We start from the raw sequence: 23506 nt of genomic DNA on the forward strand, positions 1-23506 counted from the left end.
AAATATATAAAAACATTTTATTTGTGGATAGAATGACTAGCAAATTATAGAATGAAAAAAGTTCGTTTCTTAAACCGCCCAAGCATATAAATTACATAAAAATTATGGAAGATCTCAAAAACATATATAATATTTTATATGTAAATATAAAATAACAGGACACAACGAGAATAAAAATTAGTAAGAAAACAGTAACAATCCTAATAAACTGGAAGAAATGTAATATAGTGCACCCTAAAACTTTAATATATATGTGTATATATATATAATTTTTCATAACGATTATATCTTTCTTGTATAACATAAAATTTTATTCAACACTCCTGTAAAATGGTAAATTTTAGGCACTGAAAAGCAAATGCATCAAGAGGTATCAAATAAAGTTTTTAATTCCAATATCTTTAGGCACTACGCAAGCTCTCGATTCTGGAACAGAGATCCTCGCGTACTTGGGGATCGCCGATTAGAATGATTTTAGTTGAATCACTGGACCCAAATAGTTTCTTCTTCTTTCCGTCAGATGTCGTGATGCATACGCCTTTAGGCACCACCTTGGTTTGATGAGGGATCTCTTGCCATGTATAAGACCAGTCAATCTGAAATTGAGTGATTAGGATAAAGTAATGAAAAATGCTGGTTGAAGATTGCCTCACCTGCCATCCACCAAACAAATCATTATGTTCTATATAAGCTAGTCGTTTGTCCGTTAGTAATAATATTTCCTTCTTTTCGACTATGACTCTATGATAAACATATATATCAGTTTTGGCGTATTTTCCTTTATTGAGTTCCATCAATAGTTTGTGACCTTCGGCTTCACTAGTGTTGTATGATCTTACGAGGCCATCAGCCGGTATAAATCTAGGTGGTCTGAGCCGTAATGTATCTTCGCTTACTTCTGTACACCTGAATTAAATATTTTTTTAAATTATATTATTAGTGAGATGACTGAGGATTGGACAAATAATCCATGTTTTAAAACACTAACCTTTTTACCGCGTCCAAAGAACCGCTGGCAAAATCAACCAATCCTGCGGCTGGACGTGCAACTAGACCTACAGCACCTTTCCCCAATCCTTTGAAAAATCCTTCGACTCCTTGCTCTTTAGCGCCACTAACTGGTTTTGTGAAAACTCCCGTAACTCCGTCGACTACACCCTATGAAATATATAATATGAAATAATTTGTTCAGTAATAATTAACCAGAAAAAGAAAAAACAAATCTAATTACCATCACCAAGCCTTTGCCACTTCGGGCGATGCCTTCTTGAACGGTAGCAGGTTTTTTGTTAATTTGATCACGACGTTTTCTCTGGAAGTCTTCGTCGAATGTTAATGCGGCAATACCTTTGCCCATAGCGCCTGTTATTCTAGTGGCTGCACCCATGACGCCACCAACTGTGTGACCAACCAAACTCTTAACACCTATAAAAGTCATTAACATTCACTGTTTTATTTATAAACATATTTTAAAAACATGCCTAGAGCAAGTCCCTCAGCAAATTCGCTAGGTCCCTGTATTGCTCCTTGGAAGGGTTCATAAAACAAATCTTCAACACCTTTGCTAATGCCCACAACCAAACCATAGGGATTGCCAATAACATCTAACCCCAACACTAAGACATATAGTTGTTTGATCAGCTGACCAACATAATGACTAGTGGCTTCACTCATCAGTTGTCTCTGTGTTAGGAAGATATAATCACGCTCAAAGAATGATAATCTAAAAATAGAACATTATCATAATGTTTTCAAAACACTAACAAACCTCCCATACTTAAATACAACATCTTGTAGATCAGTAAGAGTAACGCCAACACCTTGAAGTAAGACATTGAGGAAGTTTGGTGCTGACGCATTCTGGCCACCTGAACTGTCAGCTAATGAGAAAGAAATGTGAATCTTCAAGGGTGAGAAATGAAGGAGGTCATAGAAACTCTTTTGCTCTTGTAAAGCTTGACTGGTGGCATGAGAATATAAAGCTTGGTCTACAAGTTTCATATCCAACTCAAATAATTGTTTCTAGAAAATAAACAATGGTTAATTTCCTAGAAAAACTGTTCATTCGAAATACACTTACGTCTTCTTCATCAGAATTCTCATCGTGTTTCAACATATCGACAATCGCGTTCACAAACCCTAAATCGACTTTAACATGAAACTCTTGCACTAATACTTTAAAATATTTATACTGCTTGATTTGACTGTTTTTCAACAACATCTGTACTATACTCAATTCAACAAAAGGTTTTATACCTAAAATATGTTTTAAATGTAATAGTCATAAGCAGTAAATATGCTGTTAAAGCAGTAAACCTACCGCTATCAGCAGCAACGCTTTTAGGGGGAGGAACTGGAGCTAAAACAACAGGGAATATGCAGTCATACATTTGATTGTCAATTTGCAGTCTATTAATCTTCGCGTGAAGCTGCGTCTGGCTTGGGCTGGTTTTCATCTGAAGCCATACACCCGTTTGAAAAGTGCGCCTAACACAGAAACTCATGTAACAATCTTAATAATTGACTTGTTAATATATGAATACCTAATAATCCTTCTACGTGGCTTGTACATTTGATTCAGTTCAAAATCTACCTCAACTTTGTTATCGATAACAACCGTGGCAGAATTACATGGATCTGAAATTGATTGCATTTGTGTTAAATGACGTTGATACGCATTCTCCATGTGCGTCGATTCTTTTTGACCTAAAGCCTTATATCTTTTCTTATTTGGTTTGCATGTCTCCCATATAATACCACTACTCGCTATGCCAATATACATTACTTCTTGTCTTGTAATATTGTTTACTAATGACAATCCGACGCCATGTAAGGATACGGTGATTTCTTGCTGTATAATCTCAAGAATATTGGTAGCGTTTTGAGCCAAATTACTATTCTCTGTAAATAATAATACTCTCTGCATGCCATCTAAGAAAGAAGACCTAAAAAAGAAGAATTCCAAATATATTCCTTGTTATGTTGAAAATGGTCAGTTCAATTACCAATACACTTGATGATTGGGTGATATTTCAAAACCACCACACCCATCTTTTCTTAAGTCGTTCTCTATTTCAACCTTGTGCGCTTTCTCCCACACTATGGTACGAGGTCCGGAAGGGTTCTCCCATGTATACAGCATACAACTCTTTGATTTTAAAGTCCTAAGAATAGGTTTGATTAGGACGAATAGAGTGTTACCTACTTAATTTACCTTATTTGGACGGATTGTTTTTCCCAGAAATTCATATCAGCATTACAATGGTTGATAATTAAAGCTGGTGCGCAACCTACGTCGTACGGTGCAATATTTATATATACGGCACCTTCATTTAATTGTATATCAACATTAACACCACCATACTAAAACAAACAGTAATGCCTAATCTGAATTTTATTAATATATGTGACCCACTTTATTATTTAGCTTTAACAATGTTGTATGACTTTCCGTATATAAGAAGGGGGCGCTGATCTCTTCGGTACCTGCTATTCTGAGCCTTAAAAGTTTGTCTTCCATTTCGCTTTGAGGCCATAAAGCTGTAAAATAATTAAATATAGAAAACACGTCCACAAATGATATAAACAAATACCTGTGCAAGATTTTGGCTCAATTTTCACCCACGGGTCGGCTGGTCTGTCACTTTCCTGACACTCTATGATGAAAGGTGCCTCGTTTATTACGATATAGTAAGGAGTAAAGGTAACTTGTTTGGTCAAATTGTTATACGTCAGTTGATTATGGACGCCGATCTAAAAAAAAATCTGAAGTTCTTGTGCTGACCATTATCATAACAAATACCTGATATAATCTATCATTGGCTTTACATTGGACAACACCAGAAGAACCGGCAACGTCCAGAGAAAATTTATCGGACCAAGTCCCGGACTCCACTCGTATCGACGCTTTTTTCTTGCCGAAGAAGTTTTTCGCATTGAATGAGAACAAAATCGGTCCTTTGAAATTAGCAGGATGGTGAAGGACATTCAAGTTCTCGTCGGAGCTCTACAAGAAAACATTTCCATCAAGAGTTGTTATTTTGTTGAGCCAATTAATTCTGAATAGGTATATGTCAACATGCTCTGTATTGGTACATTTGTTAAAGCTTTTTTAGCAGGAAAATATGAATGTATATTGAATTATGAACTGGAGGTAAACCGCACATATAGTAACACAAAATAACCATTACATATTTGAGCAGACCAAAAAGCCTAACAAAAAAGAATTTAAAAAATATAGTATAATTGTCTCTAAAAATATTACTACAAGTAAGAACAATCAACTTTATGAAAATTCGAAAGCAAAAATCATTATGCTATAAATCACGGGTATATAAATGCAGAATTTAAAAAATGACGTAACTACAATTTCAATTTAATTTAATATAAAGATGACAGTTTCTGACAATTGAGCACATTGATTATCGTATAATTTAGTAAATAATATTAAAAATTCACACTTTACAGCACGGAAAGTTTTGGTTTAATATGGCAATTTCAATTTAATATGCTTTAAGGGTTTCTGACAGTTGATTATACCAATTATCATACTAATACGTGGGCTGAAAAGTCCGGGGCTTAACACGTAGATGGCGCTATTATTATTGCACTAACCGATTTTTTAGTTAATATTAATCTTCAAATGAAAGCTGTTAACATTTTATGATATCCTACTTAAAAGCTTGTGACTTATTGTGCTAAGAGTGTTATTTTCAAAACAATGGAGTAAAAATAATTGTGTTTAATTTTACGACTTTTGATGGGAAACATATCGTTCAAACGAAACAATGACTTGAAGAGTCTTATAAAGGCTCCGGTCCAACAGAAGCAACAATAAAACGTTGGTTTGTTGACTTCAAACGTGGTCGTAGAGAAATCGATGGTGCAGAACGCATTTAACGTCCAAATGAGAGATGGTATCACCAAAACATATTAAAATAAAAACACAAAATCGTTCTGAATTATCGAAAAGTGAAATTGCGTGAGTTAGCTAACATCGTAAAGATACCAAAAGAACGTGTTGGTTTTATAGTGCAAGAGTATTTGACTATGAAAAAGTTCTGTTCAAAGTGGTTGTCCCGTTTGCTCATTGTTGACCAAAAACAAAAACGTGTTGATGATTGTGAGCAGTGTTTGGCCATGTTTAAACGTAACAAATCGGAATTTTTGTGTCGATATGTGACAATGGATGAAACATGGACCAATCACTTCACCCCGGAAGCAATACGATCGTCATCTGAATGGACAGCACCTGGTGTCCATTCAGATGACACACAGGTTTATTTTGAGGCAAAAGATAAATTGTTAATAATCTATAAAAATGGTATTGAAGTATTAGAGCGGCGCTGGAATGATTGTGTGGCTCTTGATGGAGATTATGTTGATGAATAAATCAAATTTTGAACAAAAAAAAGCGTTTTCTTTGTTACACCTGGAAGTTTTCAACTCATGTGTTATCTTGTAAGTAATACCAAAAACTCATGTAAATAATACATCATATATAATGTAATATTTGATATGCGGTGAAGGATATTGAAAATGATCACGATCAAAGAAGATTGTTAAACAGAAGAATGGTGTTATGTATATTGAGAAGTTTTTAAGAAATTCACTCATTAATTCAACCAGTGAAGACAAATTGAAAACATTTTCCTGAGAATGAACCTTCATGAAAGGGTATTCTAAACAATTATTAATCAATTATATTAATTCTATCACCGATTTCACCATAACTGATATATTAGGGGAAAAGCAATTTATATATTTTTATTTTAAATTTGTACAGGCCTGTAATACCTATTCAATGAAGCCATAAATATTCTAGATATAACGGTAGTATCATTTGTTTATTTAGTCAAAACTTGATTTTATTTTAAAAATTTTTAAGATTCCAGGTCATTTTACGAATAAAATAAAATAATAACATATGATGTAGAGGCAAAGACTGATAAATCGAAGAATATCACAGAGATGAGATGAATTGGCTACTAAGATCGCGCCATTTGACTTCGTTGGGCTTCTCCTTTTTTTAAGTGTCAGATCTATGTCAATAATCGACCGATGCTTTTAAAGTCATTACTATCTAGGTTATAGCTCATAGCTAGAGAAGTCACGACGGGAGACTTGCACTTTGCTACATTACATACATAATAGCCTCAAAAATTAGATTAATACCTCAGTTTTGTTATCTTTCAACATCGACCGAAGTTAAATCAAATAATAATAACCTTCATTCACTTAGGTGAATTTAGAGCAAGCAGTAAAATCTGTATATTTAGGAATAAAATATGCATCAGACTATCTACAATATATCATCTCCGCGCACAAATATCAATTGTTTAACATATCACCTTTCACGACTTTACTCGGTGTAAAAAAGTCCAATCTAATGTTATCAAGATTTTTCTGGATAAAACCCAACCTTACAGCCCCCAAACAGTTGCAACCAATTTAGTTCCAGCCATTACCACAGCACCATTATTGTTGCTATTACCAAAATCTATTATCCTATTTGTTCATGCAGAAATATTCCTTAATTTGAAACAACTGCCAATTAAAAAATATACAATCGATTAAAGAACTGAAATTTTCACTCAAAATTAAAAAAGTGACTTTTTGCTCTGCTTATACAAACCTAAACCAAAGATACATTTGAATATTTTGACTACTGTTTGATGTAATAATATATATATAATAATAATAATAATTAGCTACCAGCCTCAAATATTAATTACTATTGAAAAGGTGTGCAAAGAATCTATCATGCAGTGAAATAAGGGGTTAAGCAAAAACGCTTAGAATTTTAACAAAAATTCTATAACAAAAAGATACGTCGCAATGTCGTGTAATGGGTAGGTAGATTATACCTTTACGGGACTTCCCATAGCTTCATGCTTCTCAGTTTTTCGGGATTTCTGAAATATTGTGAGTCTGGTCAGATTAATGATTCAGAAATATATTGAAGTTCAAAACTATTTATGCAAGTTCTACTACATAATTTTTCTCATTCTCGTCCAATTTCTATGTGATTTATAAAGGCATATATCATTAACTAATGCTTAATTAATGAAACATTAACAAAATATATATAAAAGCTTACCCTATAACCAATCATAAGACCAGTTTTATTCAGCATCCAGAATGGACAATATAATGATAATATCAATGACCCGTCCTTGTTAACTGTGTGCATACCCAGATCTAAAGACATCTTGGTAGGGCTGTCATAACTATGGAATGTCCAAACAGTAAATTCTTCAGGATTAGCGTCAGTTTCTTTGCGACAAGACCATTCTTTTTCGAGATATTCTGGTAACTAGTCATTAAAAAAAAGGAATACAAAATTGAACCAGAACCATAAAAATACAGGTCTTACTCTGATCACAATCACACTTCGACCTGGATCAACATTAGGTAGTTGAAGGGTATCGCCTGCTTTGACTTCAATTTCTTCCGCTAATTCATCAACGCACATTACTATAGGTAAAGGTAGGAAGTTCTTGAATATGGCTGCTGGTCTTAAGTGAATATTAAAGCAAGTACTGGCCATAGTATGTCTGGTAGTGTTTTCATAGTATACCTACAATACAATCATGTAAAAAAACAAAACACTAAATAGTGGTTGAGCAATACTTGTTCCAGCTCTCCTATAGCCTTAATAATAAAAGGATGTTTGCCAGTGTAAGCTGATTCCTTTAATATGGGGCACTGTAAGATTTTAACTATGTTCAAGTTGGTTTGCAAATCTCGCCATATATATGGGGCAGTTGTTACTGAATACCCAGAAATACCAAAGAATAATTCATTAGTTGGTGTATAAACAGCTTTCAAAGGCAGATTTAAAACACCGCTAGGTTCGACAGAGCCAATTAGTTCCAATTCATTGCCTCTTTGAGTCATATAATATACTTCAATAGGCACAGAGAAATGATTATAAACCTAGAATAAATCAAGAATAATCAACAATGTCAATTGTGAGAAAAATATATTTCAACCTGCAGAATGCTACGAATCGTCACTAAAGTCACGCCTTCATCCACTTTAACGTCTGATATAATGCCCCAATTGTTGTTGTCTTTAGTATAATTTAACATGAAATATCTTTTATCAGCTCTGACTACAGGAAGAACTAGTTGACAATCGCTTCTATTTATGTTTACATGTAGTGTATAATTCTTTTCTTGTTCATTTCTGTTCAATTCTTGGCCTGTAACACAATTCAGTAATGAAAAGTATCAATTTTAAAACGGGTCTTACCCAGTTGAATCGCATGGCTTTGTGCTTTTTTTAGCACCAACGGAACTGCTGCTGATCTGTTAATATCTTCTAAAGATCCTCCTTCTGCTACTGCAAAAGAGCTCTCATCCAAAAGCAATGTAATATCTTCACCAATTTCGTTTAATACTCTGTAATAAAATTAAATGTTCAATACCGTAAATAGTCCGTTTTACAAACGTCTATAAAATAATAAATAAGTTTAATTCAAACCTATATGGAGCAGAAATCTCGCTGGACGCAATTTTGTCAGATTTCATAGCTGACGAAAACGCCTTTCCTAAATTATTCAATACCTCCAAGAAGGTCTTGGTCACAGTTAACTCTAAAGTTTTTTCAGAAGCCACATCTATACTCATGACGGGTGGCTGAGCTGCGTTTTCAATCTAAAAGGACAACTTTTAGAAAAGTATCTTTCAAATGTTTAGTTAAAGCAGTTACATCATCTGCCTTTTCAGACACAGGACTAGCAAAACTTAAAGCATCATCCTGTTCGTTCATAGACAATTCCAATTTCAATTCCCACGGCTCAAAATTTACTTTTTCTCCGATTCTCCTTTCGACAGGTTCAATCAAGGGCTCCCATAAAGCCAGTCTACTATTGTAATAACCCATCTGTACTGTAAGACCAGCCTCTACACTCATTTGGGAGCTCCAATTTCTAGCGCTACCTTTTAAAGAGGTTTCGAAAAGTAGCATTGGAAGCGTTTTATTTCCAACACCTGCCTCTACAGTTATGACAAGAGACGGCATTGAAATTATACATAGTTCTTGAAGTGGTGTTTTCTCAGTAATTTTTTCCATTTCTTCTTCCGTGGCTTCCACAGCAAAATCACTTTTCAGGAACCAGAAATCATTGTCGTTGAACTGTTTCTGATCCCATATGTTGAGGAAGTTAATTTCTTCTTCTTTCTTTTCACTTTCAGTAGGATTTTTGGACATTGTTGCCAAAACTCTATAATAAATATTTATTGATATCTAACTCAAACACTCTAAGATACAATATACCTGTTTAAGAGTTCTATTGTTGAAGGGGAAACTCTAAGCACCACATCTTCAACCATAAGTTCAATATGAAGACCTTTCCCTTCTGGTGTGCTTCCTGCTAAACTAATTGTAACAGGATGTAAAATATTTCCCTAAAATAGTTGTACTCTTAAACTGATTATATAATATATTTTCACTAAACAATATACCCTCGTTTCCGCTCTTTTCATAGGGTTATATTTGCACGTGTATAATTGTAGATCTTTAATGAGACCATTCAACACTTGATGGGCTCCATTCATGCGGAATTTTACAAGAATTTCGCTGCTTAAGATCATAGCATTAGTGTCTATGTTGTCCATGTGTTCTACTAAAATAATATCGGGTTTTTCGATTTTTAGATTTAGCGTTATTTGACTTGCAGCTTTTTGTTCTGTCGATTGCACCGTAGCTTTGGAAGCTGATTTTTTAGCTGTGAATATTTACATATAAATAATTTAATAACACATGTTAAGGTATTAACTTACCAGAAGCTGTGGTTTTAACATCAATCGGTGGTTTAGAAGCTGTAGATTTTTTATCTTCGGAAGTGGCGAAAAATTCTGCTAATTTCATCAAATATTCAACTGAAAGTATTAGGGTAAAACTGTAAATGCGCACATCGGCAAACATATCATTTCCCGTTTGTTGATAAGTTACATCAATCATACTTCGAGATGGAACAGCACTTGAATCAACGGAATACACAGATACGTTGTCATCGTTTATTGATCTAGGAAAATTATTTGAATAGACAAACAACAGTCCTCATATTAGAAAATAAAATACCTTTCGATCAACCTATTCAATTTATCCTCCCTTCCTTTTCTCATATCATCCAGCAAACAATTAACAAGTAATACTGAAGCAACCATAGAGGTATCTGACATTATTTTTCCTTTTACAGAAAAACCCTCTAAAGAAAATCTCCCAAGATGGTTATCTGCCTTTTTAGTCGGTGTTGATTTTACATTCTAATACATTTAAACAATATATATATATATATATATATATATATATATATATATATATATTTTTTTTTTTTTAATAACCAGTTATTAGTTCAGAACTACTTACGTTTGTAAATCCGCCACTATATAAATTCAAAATTAACTGATCCATTGTGAAATTAAACTGCAAGAATATATGAGCTTTTGATTTAGCATCTGTAATTTCGTCCCTTGTACAAACAATTGCACCTGATTCTAATGTTGCCTTAGTAGTAACGGAGGATAAAGAAGTGATTTTTGTATCTGCTGGAGCAGCCTCAACCTAATGTGCTCAATTTAAATAACGCCATAAAATAAATATATTTATATACAGCTTACTTTTCCCTCTTGCAGATTTTCACTTAGAACTGACATAATCATATTATAATCAGCTTGAGATACATGTAAACTGATAGCTTTAATCTTTCCACTTATATCAACATCAGGAATGGCATTATACCAAGAAGCAGATAAATTTCGCATAATTTTAAGTTCCAAATTAATAGGTTCCAAAATATTGTTTTCCTCTAAAATAGATTCACTGGCATCTAATTTGACTTTCGACTGAATAAGATTTGTTAGGGCTATTTTCATTTCGTCTACCACAGCGGAGTAACCTTCCTAAGAAATAATACGAATGGAAGTAGAATAGTAATAATTTTTAATAACTGAGAGTATTACTTCATTTTTAACTTCCAATAAAATGAATCTGTTGTTAATTGATATAACACCAAGATCAAGCAACAAAGCGTCGGTACTTTGACTACTGACAGGAACTAGAATTCTGGGAGCCCTGAGATTAATTTGCAGTAAGATTTTCGTTGCCTTTTGATACATATCCTTGGCGTTTTCTTTGGCTTTTTGTGCAGCCGCTTCCGATGCGTCTATGATCGCTTTCTGTGCGGCTTGGAACTGGTTTAAGAAACCCTACAAAAAACATAACGTGTCAGTTATGGAAATATTTTTTACACAGTTAAAAATATTCACCAAAAAATTGTTGACAAACCAATTAACGAACACAATTTTGGTGCCGCCCATTTTAACCTGAACATCTATATCGGGTTTGTGAGAGTCCTCCTCTAAATTATTAAGAACTACTTGGGCCATGAGAGCATCTTCATCTTCAGTATTCAGTATCTAATAAAATAACATTATTAACTTATTAATTAAATCTGGATATATCTTATATTGATTTAAAATGTTGGAAAAAAAATATTAAAGGTGGTGACATCTACAAACTTACTACGTTGTGTTTAGTAGCAGGATTCAGATCTAAAACTGCCAGTTCATGAAGTCTGGCAACTACCTGTGTATAAGTACTCTTCATAATAACATCAGCATTCAGTTCCCTTACTGCTATCGAGGCAATATCAATCCTGTAATAGAAATTATTTAACATGTGATATAAGTTGGTTAAGAAATTTTAAATTAATCAAGCTTACTTATCAGTTGAAAATTTAACCATTACTTCTTCAATTTTAGCTATTATTTTGAATTTTATACTCTCAACAACTAGATCCCGCTTTTTCCTTGGTTTATTCAATAGCGGTTTAACTTCCTTTTCTATGTCACTTATTGCACTAATAGTGCTGAGTTGTCTCACTGGAAGTAATAAAATAAAAATGAGATCAGTTTATCAACAAATCAAAAAACAGAGACAATCAACTTGCCTGGGGGAGCATATGTGGCAGTAGCGGTTAGATCTGTAATTGAATTCTGTAAGCTTTGTGCAAAGTCCATCAGCATAAGCAAAGCTTCCTGGTGCAAATCTATATTAAGAATGCTAAAATCGATTGTTAGAGAGGTCTCGCAACATTGATAGATCGTTTTAAAATCAGGAGACTTTATATCCACCTACAAAAAGACATGAACATTTTCAAGTGAAATTTATAAAAGTGGATATTATTACTTGGCAAAATTGAACTTTGAACAGACATTGCTCTGTATTTTCTACAGTTGGTGTGCTAATGATGCTTATCAATTTATTATTTCTATTTTGTGTAAGGCTTACGCCACCCAATAGGAGATTCAATTTCAAATCAAAAGTTCTTTGCAGGAGGAACGCTTTCAAAGAAGAAATCTTGAAAGTCGCCAATTCACTCTGGGGAGATTGCAAAGTTTCCTGCTGATATAAAGTAAATCGAATTTCTGTAAATGAATACATAATATAATAAAAGATTATTGAAAACATTTTAACAATCACACCTGATAAACAAATAGACACGTCCATTAATTCAAACTGAGTAGTACCCAATGCCTCTGTTTTGCTTGATGTCTTAGAAGGAGGCTTATTGACGTCTTGTATTTGCCTAATGAGACTTGTTGTTGAAGAGCTGAGCTTTGATTTCTTTATAAAAAAATTAATTAGATATAATTCTTAATATATATTGACGTATTTTATAAAACTTGCCGCTAATTGTCCTGGAGGTGGAGAATCACCTTCTGGAAATGGTATGCTGGTTATTAGACTAACCAAAAGCAGCAATCTCGCGTCTGATGTAGAAACGTCTATTGAAGGCAATTCGCATGATATTTTCGTATGAGGTAATCTAAAAATATATTGTATTTGATTTGAAACACTTCTAAGAGGTAATTTTTCTATACCTTGGATCGTCCAAGATCAGACACTTTGAGTATTCAACACTCAAACTGAGAGGTCTTAGTAAATGCATATCGCTAACATGAGATTCCTCGACACAAAGTCTCCAGTTTTCCTCACTTTGCGCCACCATTATCTGTAAATCAGTTAGCTCCAGTTTGAAACGATCATAACTGTGAATTTTCATCTTCTCGAAAATCTCTTCTTGTCCTAGACCTTCATTGTATAACTTTCGGACCTAATACATGAAAAAATAATGGAAAAATGTAAACATAATAATATTCAAATATTTACTTCCATAACTGAGGATCTATGGCCAGATGAATAGACTTTAACAGTACCAAGATCGACCACAAGAGTATTTTGCACTTCTTCATATCTGCCTCCATAAGGAATAATGATTAAAGGTGCGTGCAATACGATATCCAAATCCAAGCGTGTGTGCTGTTCTATAGCATATTGTAACCCTGTCGATGTCATTTGTTTCACATTTGTCAGCTTATGAGATGCAGCAGCTGAAATCCTAATTAAAATACTACTTACAAACACTTCTAACAGTGATGAAGCTTATTGCTTACTGGTCAAGGGAAGAATCAGGCGGTATTTTAAACACGTCTACTATTTTATTAATGGTATGGGCGTCATATACTATCTTTAATGGTTTAGCAATAACGTGAATCCTTTGGTCGCAACTACAAATACAAACTCTCATAAATATTGCAAGCAAACGTTTTTCATTACATACCGTTTATCGAGGGGATTAGTTTCAAATGTTACATCTAATAAACTCTTTATACCCTTTATATCTCTCTCTTCTGGTGAAACTAATATTGGTAGAAAGTCGTCTTGTCTTAGACCCTCGGTTTTCAAATGATCGATAGCAACATGAGCTCTAAAATAATTCCAGGTAAATAAGCACGTTGCAGCTAAAATCACCAAAAGCATACTTTAAAGCGCCTGCCGCTGCTCTAGTCTCCAGCTTCACCTTGACGCCTTGTAACTTAGAGAGAAGGACGGTTTTAACGTCATTGTTATCGTCTCTCAATTCAATTTCTAATGATCTGGAGAAAAAGTTAAATAAAATATATGACTATAAGACTATCATAACGAAAAGAAAACTACCTTAACAAGAAACTCAAAGATTTATCTACAAATTCTTCTGGAAATGTAGCCACCTCCGCATTTTCTTGATAGCCAATTGCTTTATAAAGCTTAGCTTTTTCATCTGGCGTCATTTCATTTTCAAACTGTTTCACTAAAGTAAAATAATAATTAGTTAAGAAGGCTCTTTAGATCAATGGTTGAACTCACAAAGGTTTGACTTTTGGTCTTGTTGGCTGAGTGAAGTTGTTGATGAGGTCCACCAACCAGAAAGCCAACCTTTCTTTTGGGATTTTTCGATCTCCTCTAATCTTTCAGTTTCCATTTCGATTCTTTGTCTAATGATTACAATGCTAGTCAAATCAAGATTTTTTTCACAATCGGTTATTCTGCTTTTATCCGTAGCAGTACACTGAAAACATGACAAAATATATCAAACATTATAGTATTAAATAAAGCAACAACAAAGTGTTAGATTTCTTTATGCTGAACTATAATAGATCTTCTAACTTTTGATTTTGATCCAATGATTTAGTTAATTTTGTTTTGTATACGAAATCCACATAATAAAAATGAAATGAAAGTTAATAATATAAGGATCGTGAAAAAGTAATTTATGTTTTTAAAACCATGTTTTGTTAAAATCTTTTACTTTTTTTGTCAATTATATCTTACATTAGATATGCTTAGTACGACCTTCATTTACAAATTAATTATTACTACTGTTCTGTTCTACATCCATTTCCACACAAGCAAGACGAGCACGGAATAAATACATGTATGTATTTCCCAAATTAAACCTTAGCGAACTCCAACCGAAATAGGCCTAAATGTTGAAAATGTAAATTTTCTTTCAAAAAGATACGACTGCAACAGTTGATAATAGTTCTGCGGTTTGTTGAGTTGATAACTATTTGCTCACTTTTAAAGGCGTGTGAGACGTCCAGGAATATTGCAGGGCAGTTTTTAATCCTGAAATGGCTTTTCAAGAACAGCTGTTACTCTGTGCACTTTATCAGTTGTTGAGGAGTGGATCGAAACACGAAATCTGGTACTTTAAAAATGGTTTAATACATTTTAATAACAGTTTCTAGGTATTTTGATATCACAGGTAACAGCAAAAATAACCAACTTGTTCTGCCGGTTTTTCAGTTTTTTTTAAGCATGATTGTCTCCTTAAAACACCTTAAAACATCCCCAAACATGCTTCAGTCCCAAACAGGTATTCCATATGTATGTCAACATGATGATTGCTTTTCGTGGTAGCTATTTCAATAACCCAGTTGAAATATCATTAATTCCAAGAGCTTTTTAGGATTGAGATCGTTGTCAATTTCTGTGGCAATTTCCATTGGTGAAATCAGATTTACAGCTACATCAGGCTAATAAATACGATTTGTATCTATTTTCATTTCATTCATTTCGATCAGTTTTAATAGGCAGCACTCTAATAATTGGTTATTTAAATCTTCTAGTTGCTTTCCATAGCGAATAATTTTTGTCTGCTTCAGAGCTTAATTTACGATTTTCGAAACAATTCTTATATTCTCAATGTTTTCATTATTTTTATCTTCTGTGTCATAATCATCTAGCCTATCGTCTATCAATTCTCTAATTTCGAGGGCATAATTTGACTCATATTCTGATTTCCCTCCTAATGTAGGCTAGCTTGGTAGCTTCATTTGCAGCTGAACGAATCTGTTCAATTATATTTCAGATCAAATATATTTCAAGATTGTCTATACCTTGGAGTCTTACATTTAAACTGATTTGTTTCTGCATTTCTAGTCTGAACTTGTCTAGGTTAGTAAAGTTGTTCATAACACTGGAGTGTTGTCCGATGTTAATTCGCACAAGCCTTCGATTTTGGTTTGATGAGATCTCTTTAGTAATGTAACAATACAGTAGGGCTGGCACTTTATTACGAGGGTCACTATTTACATTTCGGGAATAGGAAAAAAAACAAGTAGTTAAGCTGCGAATATATTTTTATTGTTTTTCAAGGTACTCGCCACGATGATCGATACATTTTTGCATACGCTTAAACCAATTTTTAAAGCATTTATTCCATTCCGAATAAGGTATGATTTTTGAACGCTTCAATAGCTTCTTCGGGCGATGAAAACCATTGACCACGCAGTTTATTCTTCACGGATGGGAACAAAAAGAACTAATTGGGTGCCAAATCAGGGCTGTACGGTGGATGACCCATTAATTCGATGTTTTGAGTGCTCAAATAGTTTCTTGTTTGAGCCGATATGTGACAGCTCACATTGTCATGATGACGAACAATCCGGCATCTCCTGTTTATTTTCCTTATTTCGCCGAAGACTTTTGACAAACAAATGGTGGTACTCCCAATCAGAATTTACTGCTATACGATCTTCTAGAAGCACTGTTGCAATATGACTAGTTTTCCCGAAGAAACAGGCGACCATTTTCTTTGAAGTACTTCGTGCGCGAACAAATTTTGTTGAATTTGATTTATCTTGGAACACCCATACAGTCGACTACTGCTTACTTTAGAGCTCAAACAAATATATCCATGATTCGTCACCTGTCGCGATTTTATAAACGTCTTTCGAAGCACCGCGATTGAATTTCTTAAGCATTTCTTTGCACCAATCGACACGAGCCTTTTTTTTGAGCGATTGTCAAATTGTGTGGTATCCAACGCGAACATAACTTTCGCACAGTTAAGTGTTTATGTAAAATCGCATATATAGTGGTGGAACTAATGATCAGGGAGGACTCAATCTCACAATAGGTGACATGACGATCTTCCTTTAATTATTTCGCACACAGCATCGATGTTTTCCGGTACAACAGCCGATTTTGGACAACCTTCACGAAACTCGTCGAACAGCGAACTACGACCACGATTGAATTCACTAAACCAGCGATACACGGTGGTTTTTGATGGAGCTTCATCGCCAAAAGTCAAATTAAGTTGATTGATGGACTCTTGTTGTGATAATCCATGTCGAAAATCGTAAAAAATCATCGCACGAAAATGTTCACGATTCAGTTTCATTTTTTTGCCGAGACGAAACAAATAGCGTCCATTGGTCAAAATGTTCCGAGTGCGTATATCGTCAAAAATGTCAAAATTTACGATGGAACCGTCGCATGGACTCACATGACAACAGTTGGCAATTCCCGAAATGTAAATAGTGACCCTCGTATAGTCGGTGGATCAGTAAATGTAATAAATAATAATAAACTATGGTCCTAATTTTGAAAATATATAGCGCCAATGTGTCAGTGCCGTTCGTAAGTATCGTAGCTCGTATTTTTTATTTTTTAGTGTCGTCTTGTTGGAAATGTTCTATTTGGCTTTTGATTAAAGCTGTTCTGCTTCAAACACGTTCGCTGAGATGTAGTGTCCAGTAGGTATAATAACCTGATATTTTAGTTTTTTGAAAAACCAGCCCCCCATATGAGATGCCGAACCAGTTGATTTAGCCCATTTGTTTTCCATGTTATAATTATTAGGAACGAATTAGTTATTGTGATGTTTGTCAGCACACTTCACACATCTAGGTCCCCGAATGCATAAATGTTTAGTAGCCCAAGTTATTGGTAATTTCCGCTTTGGAGGATGCTATTATATTTTTTCGAGAGTTCGACTTTTATCTTAGGGTTTACTAAATGTTTATGTCATAAATGATTGTTTTTTTTCATCTTTTACCCCATCTAGGTAAAACAGCTTTTAACAGTAAAGAGTAATAAGCCTTTCATCATTTAAATTTGTTGTCTTTCTCACCACAGACTTGACTTTATGTCCGTAAGCTTCTACTTCGCTTTTAATACCAACCGGATTTTATGTTGATGGTAATCCTCCAATGACGACTTATAATAATTTTATCCAATTTATTTTTCCATATCCATTTTAATTTTATTTTTTTTAATTTGACCACTTATAATTTTTTAGTTAATACGTATGGAATTCGAGTTTATTGAACGGATAATTTGCTACCTCTGAATGAGATAGTTATTTTTTTTTATAATGTATTTCATTATTTAACAGAGCTTTAAACTATACGTGGTTAGTGGTACTCCTTTTATTTGTGTTCTAAAGAGATTAAATTCTATTTTTTATGTTTTGCACTTTCCTTGCGAGTGTGGAAAGGTGTGAGTGTAGAGAATCGTTATCGGGGAGGGAAAACATGTCTTGACTCTATGCAGGCTAGGACCGAAGTAATATTTTAACGCCGTTGGTAATTTGGGTATTTCTCAATCAATATACTGTTGTAGCAGAATATTTCTCATTAAAGTTGTTGACAATCGGCTGCGACCGTTCTAGCATCAGATACTGTTAATGTCCTATTTTTCTGATCGGTAATTTATACTGTCTTTCTTGGAAAACTTTATTGTGTCTTGTACCCAAAAAGTATATTTCGACACAGGACGCTGTCATGGACTCGTTTATCTATCATATCTAAACTATTTCAATGACATCTAACAGATCAATCCGGCCTGCCACATAGATGGCGCTACTATAATTAAATCCATATGTTTTTAGTTAGCCCTAGCCCTTAAAAGTTGCGTGTATAAATTTGACAGCTGTCGGATCATTAATTTGGGAATTATAGCATTTTGAGTGAAGCAACTTTTAGTTATTGTGAAAAAAAAATGGATAAAAAGGAATTTCGCGTGTTGATAAAATATTGCTATTTGAAGGGAAAAATACTGTTGAAGCAAAAACTTGACTTGATGCCGAGCTTCCGGACACTGTCCCAGGAAAATCAATCATCAAGGATTGGTACGCTAAGTTTAGACGTGGTGAAATGAGCACCGAAGACGGTGAACGCAGTGGACGTCCAAAAGAGATTGTTACCGACGAAAACATTAAAACAATCCACAAAATCATTTTGAATAACAGTAAAATGAAATTGAATGAAATAGCAAACAATCTAAAGATATCAACTGAACATGTACATCATATCATTCACAGATATTTGGGTATGAGAAAGCTCTGCGTAAAATGGGTGAAAAAGAAAGTGCTGCTTCACTATGACAATGTACCGTGTCCAAAATCCATGAATTAAGCTTCGAATTTCTTCCTCATCCACCGTATTCTCCAGATCTGGCCCCCAGCGACTATTTCCTGTTCTCAGATCTCAAAAGAATGCTCGCTGGGAAGAAATTTTCATCGAATGAAAAGGTGATAGCTGAAACTGAGGCCTATTTTGAAGCAAAGGACAAATCGTACTACAAAAATGGTATCGAAAAGTTGGAGGATCGCTATAATCAGTGTATCACCCTTGAAGGGATTTATGTTGAATAAAAAAAACTAATTTTGCCAAAAAATGTGTTTTACTATGGGCGGGGATATCAGACTGTAACTGGAGCTGAACAGAATGATTGATCAAATAATACAATAGAACAATGATTACATTACAGCAAACTTGTTACAATTATAAATAAATTAAGCTCCTTCGTCATAACGACATTAATGACATTTTTACAAAATGACCAAATGATTGACAAGTCTATTATATTGAAATCTGTACATTTAACCAAAAGTTTATTAATAAACATGTATCAACGAATTGTCCTACTTAAAGAGCAGATGACTCATTATTTTAGAAACTTCCGTAAAAATTAATGCTAGGTGTAAAGGTTTATGGCATTTCCCAAGTACATTTGGCCATACGATAATTCTGAGTAAGTTAAAAGTGAAAATAATCCAATAGTACACTAGAAACATCACAACATTAAAGTAAGTAATCAATTATTAAATAAGCAATAAAAATATTTTAGACCTAAATGAATAATTGGCACTTTAATTAATATTTTTTGTTTACTGTTAAATAAAGGTAAAAATTATAATATAACATGGTATATAAAAAGGTTAAACCGTATATTTTTAAACAAAATGAACTATATAATTACATCATTTCTGAAATGTGATGGAATTATTAGATCATCACTTAAATTAATCTTGACTTTATTTATTTAAGGGATATTTTCAAATAATCCAGCAATCAAATAAAGAGGTTGCAGTACAATTATTTTTAACAATAAATTCACCCTGAAAAAACCAACATATGTAATCACTACATAGTATAAAACAAAGTCGCCTTTTCTGTCCCTATATCCCTATGTGCGCTTAAATCTTTAAAACTACGCAACGGATTTTGATGCGGTTTTTTTCAATAGATAGAGTGATTCAAGAGGAAGGTTTATATGTATAATACATGCATAATATACTAAGGCAACATTGCTAATTTTAGAGGTTTCTAACGTGATGTCGTAAATTAACCTATTTTTTTAGGCTTATTTAGCAATTAGCAAAAACGCTGCCTAACCCTACGAGTTAGATCAAATTAATGTACTACAGTATTGTACACCATAAAAAGGTCTACAAAAAAGTCCGCGATGGTATATGTTTATCTTTTAGGGATAACCCACATTAACCATTTTTATTGTTTACTTTTTACGTGAGAAAATGGCTTATTTACGAAGCTATTTTAAGCAATACGGCATTAATCCTTATCGAATTAAGTACCTTAAATACAGTGTGCAATTAATATAGATCAATATGGTTCCTTACAGCATGTAAATTAAACAAATATTTTCGGAGATATTACAAATTTAAAATTTGCGTTTAAAAATGTGTAATGTAATAAAAATTGTATGAATTTAGATATTCCAAAGATAGCAGGAAATCTTCATAGTAAGTATAGGGGAAGAGGAATTGTTTTACTCCAAATTTAATGCGTGCAGGCCAAGGGCAGTAATGAATGAACCAAAAATACTGGATCGATTTTAATCATGTTTTCATTGAGTGACATAGGCATATATATTTTATGCCCGTGCAAAGTCGGAGCGGGCCGCTATGTTTTTATATACAACGTTCATATTTTTTCTGTAGTGTATTTAATTTAGTATCAGCATTGCACCCGTGCGAAGCCGGGGCGGGTCGCTAGTATTAAATATAATAAAATATCACCATAAATACATCCTGATTTAACAGGATTTGTCTCAAAAGTTTTGAGAATAACTTTTATCAGAAACACTAGAAAGGATACGGCAAGTGGTGGGGAAGGCCTACCTTCCTATCTTTAACCCTAGGCAACTCTTAACTAAATAACATAGTGCAGTTCAATTGTTCTAGAGTAATGAGCAAAAATAGTTTTCCACTCAAAGTATTTTTTGTGGAGTCAGAAGAAAAAAGATGTGCCAATTGGTGAAGTGAAGATAGACATCGACATTTTACGTCAAACTGAAAAAAAACCGCTTTGCGACTTTTACTATAAAAGGGGAAGCCTTTGAAGAGAAAGTAATGTCACCGGATAACTTGTATCGTTAACTCGACGAGGACCCCCTTACCCGGATGCGGGAAAAGGTTGGCCGCTTAGTATGAAGATGTTCAAACAAATATCACGTATTTTTCACTTTTATGAAAAATGTGTTAGACAACCAGTTTATTGAGATTCAAATCAAAGTACTGATAAGTTTGAAAAACCTTTTTAAAAAATTAATAGGATTAAAACAGTTACTAAAAATCATGTACTCACAGTATTTTTAAGATGTTTCCTGTATAATTCTCTATATTCTTTCCCCATATTTAAGTGAGCCATCATGTGATTCCAGTCCCAATTCTGTCTTTTTCTTTTCACTTCACCTTCCAATATACATTGAAAAGCAAAACGCCACCACTCTACATAATGTCCTTTATATGAACTCACATCTGGTCTATACTTTCCTACAATTTCTCTATAAATCATTCTGCACTTATTTAAATAACTAATACATTACTATATGGAACTCCTTTAGACATTCTATCCATAGAGTCAGCTAATGCAATTATATCTCTATATTGAGACTTGCTAATCCCAATGAACAAAGTTCCCATGTCCAAATTGAGATGATAGATGGGAATAGAATAAGGTTTGCTATCTTCCATGGGTTTTTGATTCATTCTTAAACGGGCACTTGCTGTTATTGGTCCCAAAACTATAAAAATATGTAACACCATTATGGACATTATCTGACTATAATTTATATAGCAAAACATACTGTAATTATAACCTTCAGGTTTGTAGCTTTTACATGCAATTTCAGTTTTCATGCGATTGACCATATCTTTTGGTAATAAATTACTGTATGTACTCGCATTGCAATTCCAATATACAGCCAACCCTTCTAATTGTACAATCTAGAATAATTTATTAACAAATTTTGTATATATTTATTGATATAACATGACATACCTTGTAAATTTTGGCTACTTCCTCAACTATTGCCTTTTGCCAGTTAGAATCAGTACTTTCAACTAATAATTGTGAAAGAGTTATACCAAAAGCAAAAGGTTTTTTTGGGTTAGTAATTTTGTCCTCATATCTAAAATATTCTAAAGTTAGTTAGATATTAATGACAATATATATTTGTTAACCTAATGTGAATATTTTTTATTTCGATCTGTATATTCTTAATAGCTTGTTGGATAGCTTTTTGTACAAAACCAGGATCCGCTGGTGTTTGATCTTTTTCTTTTTCAGCCTTCTTTGCATTTTCAATTTTCTCAATCTCTTTTTTCTTGGACTCAATTATACTAAAAAAATACTTGCATATCCTGAATTTTTAAAGCGAATAATGGATACCTTTTTTCTTCTTTTTCTGCATCATATTTTACTTGGGCATTAGGTTGTGCTAATAAATAAATATCTTCCACTATAACAACAGTGGGTTGGGTATATATTGATTTCCATGGCACTTTAAGAATCAAATTTCCTTAAAAATAAATTTAAGATCATTGTTAGATAATCTTGAGTTTATTTAAATTATAACACAGTAAAAAGCCCTAATTGATTTTACTATTTGTCACACCCATAAGTAATTTAATTAAAAAACTCACCTATTTTTCCATATACTGCTTGAATTGGTAAATCTAATGAATTTAAAGCTGATGATTTTAAGACCAAATCTTTTAAATTAACATCACCTAAAAGCAAATTGAACTTTTCCTGTATTTTAGAGACAATGTTTACTATTTGTTACCTCCCCATATTCCAATATTTAACTGGTTTCCATCTAAATTTTCAACAAAACTACCTAGAGCTTTATTTAATATTTGAGAAACAACACTTTCAAATACCATTTTAAAAATTTAATCGCGCACACCTGAAGATATAAAAAAATCGTGTCCGTTCTATCCCGACATATTAGGTCACTTTTTATTAAATAACAACTAATAAAATATGTGTAACCAATTTTCTATAGTATAATGGGCTATTTCGAGACGATGACATCAACCTGGAAGGTTATCCACTACTTTGCACCAACAGTTGCGTTCGGGCACTACGGTTGGTTTGTCAACAATTTTATAGATAAGAAAAATATAAAACAGTTGATATCCGTGAAATATTTAAACAGATTTACATATTCGCATTACATGTTTTGACACTAAGTCCACCAATGACAAACAAAAGTAGGTCAACTGATCATGCGTGAAGACATTAATTAAATTATAAATAACTTAGCCATAACGGAATATTAATTAAAAATC

The 23506-nt window shown here is 33.4% G+C and overlaps 1 protein-coding gene across 2 annotated transcripts; it reads right to left on the bottom strand.

The window, feature by feature from the left end:
• Positions 1-371: 371 nt before the first annotated feature.
• On the bottom strand, positions 372-23428 carry Vps13 (vacuolar protein sorting 13C). 2 transcript variants are annotated; one of them, XM_076401866.1, is made up of 51 exons: positions 22999-23428; positions 22856-22942; positions 22602-22731; positions 22394-22552; positions 22212-22341; positions 22018-22156; positions 21757-21954; positions 21516-21703; positions 14200-14401; positions 14011-14143; positions 13836-13949; positions 13634-13780; positions 13467-13580; positions 13183-13411; positions 12894-13126; positions 12700-12838; positions 12495-12636; positions 12199-12437; positions 11960-12143; positions 11732-11891; positions 11533-11665; positions 11277-11426; positions 10971-11216; positions 10629-10910; positions 10378-10572; positions 10090-10274; positions 9789-10033; positions 9471-9733; positions 9283-9413; positions 8716-9229; positions 8488-8660; positions 8257-8405; positions 7995-8206; positions 7633-7938; positions 7376-7579; positions 7100-7315; positions 6867-6914; positions 3803-4006; positions 3594-3753; positions 3416-3540; positions 3215-3363; positions 3006-3164; positions 2544-2945; positions 2321-2487; positions 2081-2256; positions 1778-2022; positions 1482-1723; positions 1232-1425; positions 989-1158; positions 654-906; positions 372-596 (listed from the first exon to the last, which is right to left on the bottom strand). In XM_076401866.1, exons 1-51 carry the CDS (start codon positions 23096-23098, stop codon positions 402-404), a joined length of 9660 nt encoding a protein of 3219 aa, XP_076257981.1. In that variant the 5' UTR covers positions 23099-23428; the 3' UTR covers positions 372-401. The 2 variants fall into 2 exon arrangements, with proteins under 2 accessions (XP_076257981.1, XP_076257982.1); XM_076401867.1 differs by lacking the exon at positions 6867-6914.
• Between the last annotated feature and the right edge of the window lie 78 nt (positions 23429-23506).

The sequence above is a fragment of the Rhynchophorus ferrugineus genome, unplaced genomic scaffold (assembly GCF_030347505.1).
Source record: "Rhynchophorus ferrugineus isolate W39M unplaced genomic scaffold, kcgeb_rfMv2 rfM4, whole genome shotgun sequence".
NCBI classification, from domain to species: domain Eukaryota; kingdom Metazoa; phylum Arthropoda; class Insecta; order Coleoptera; family Curculionidae; genus Rhynchophorus; species Rhynchophorus ferrugineus.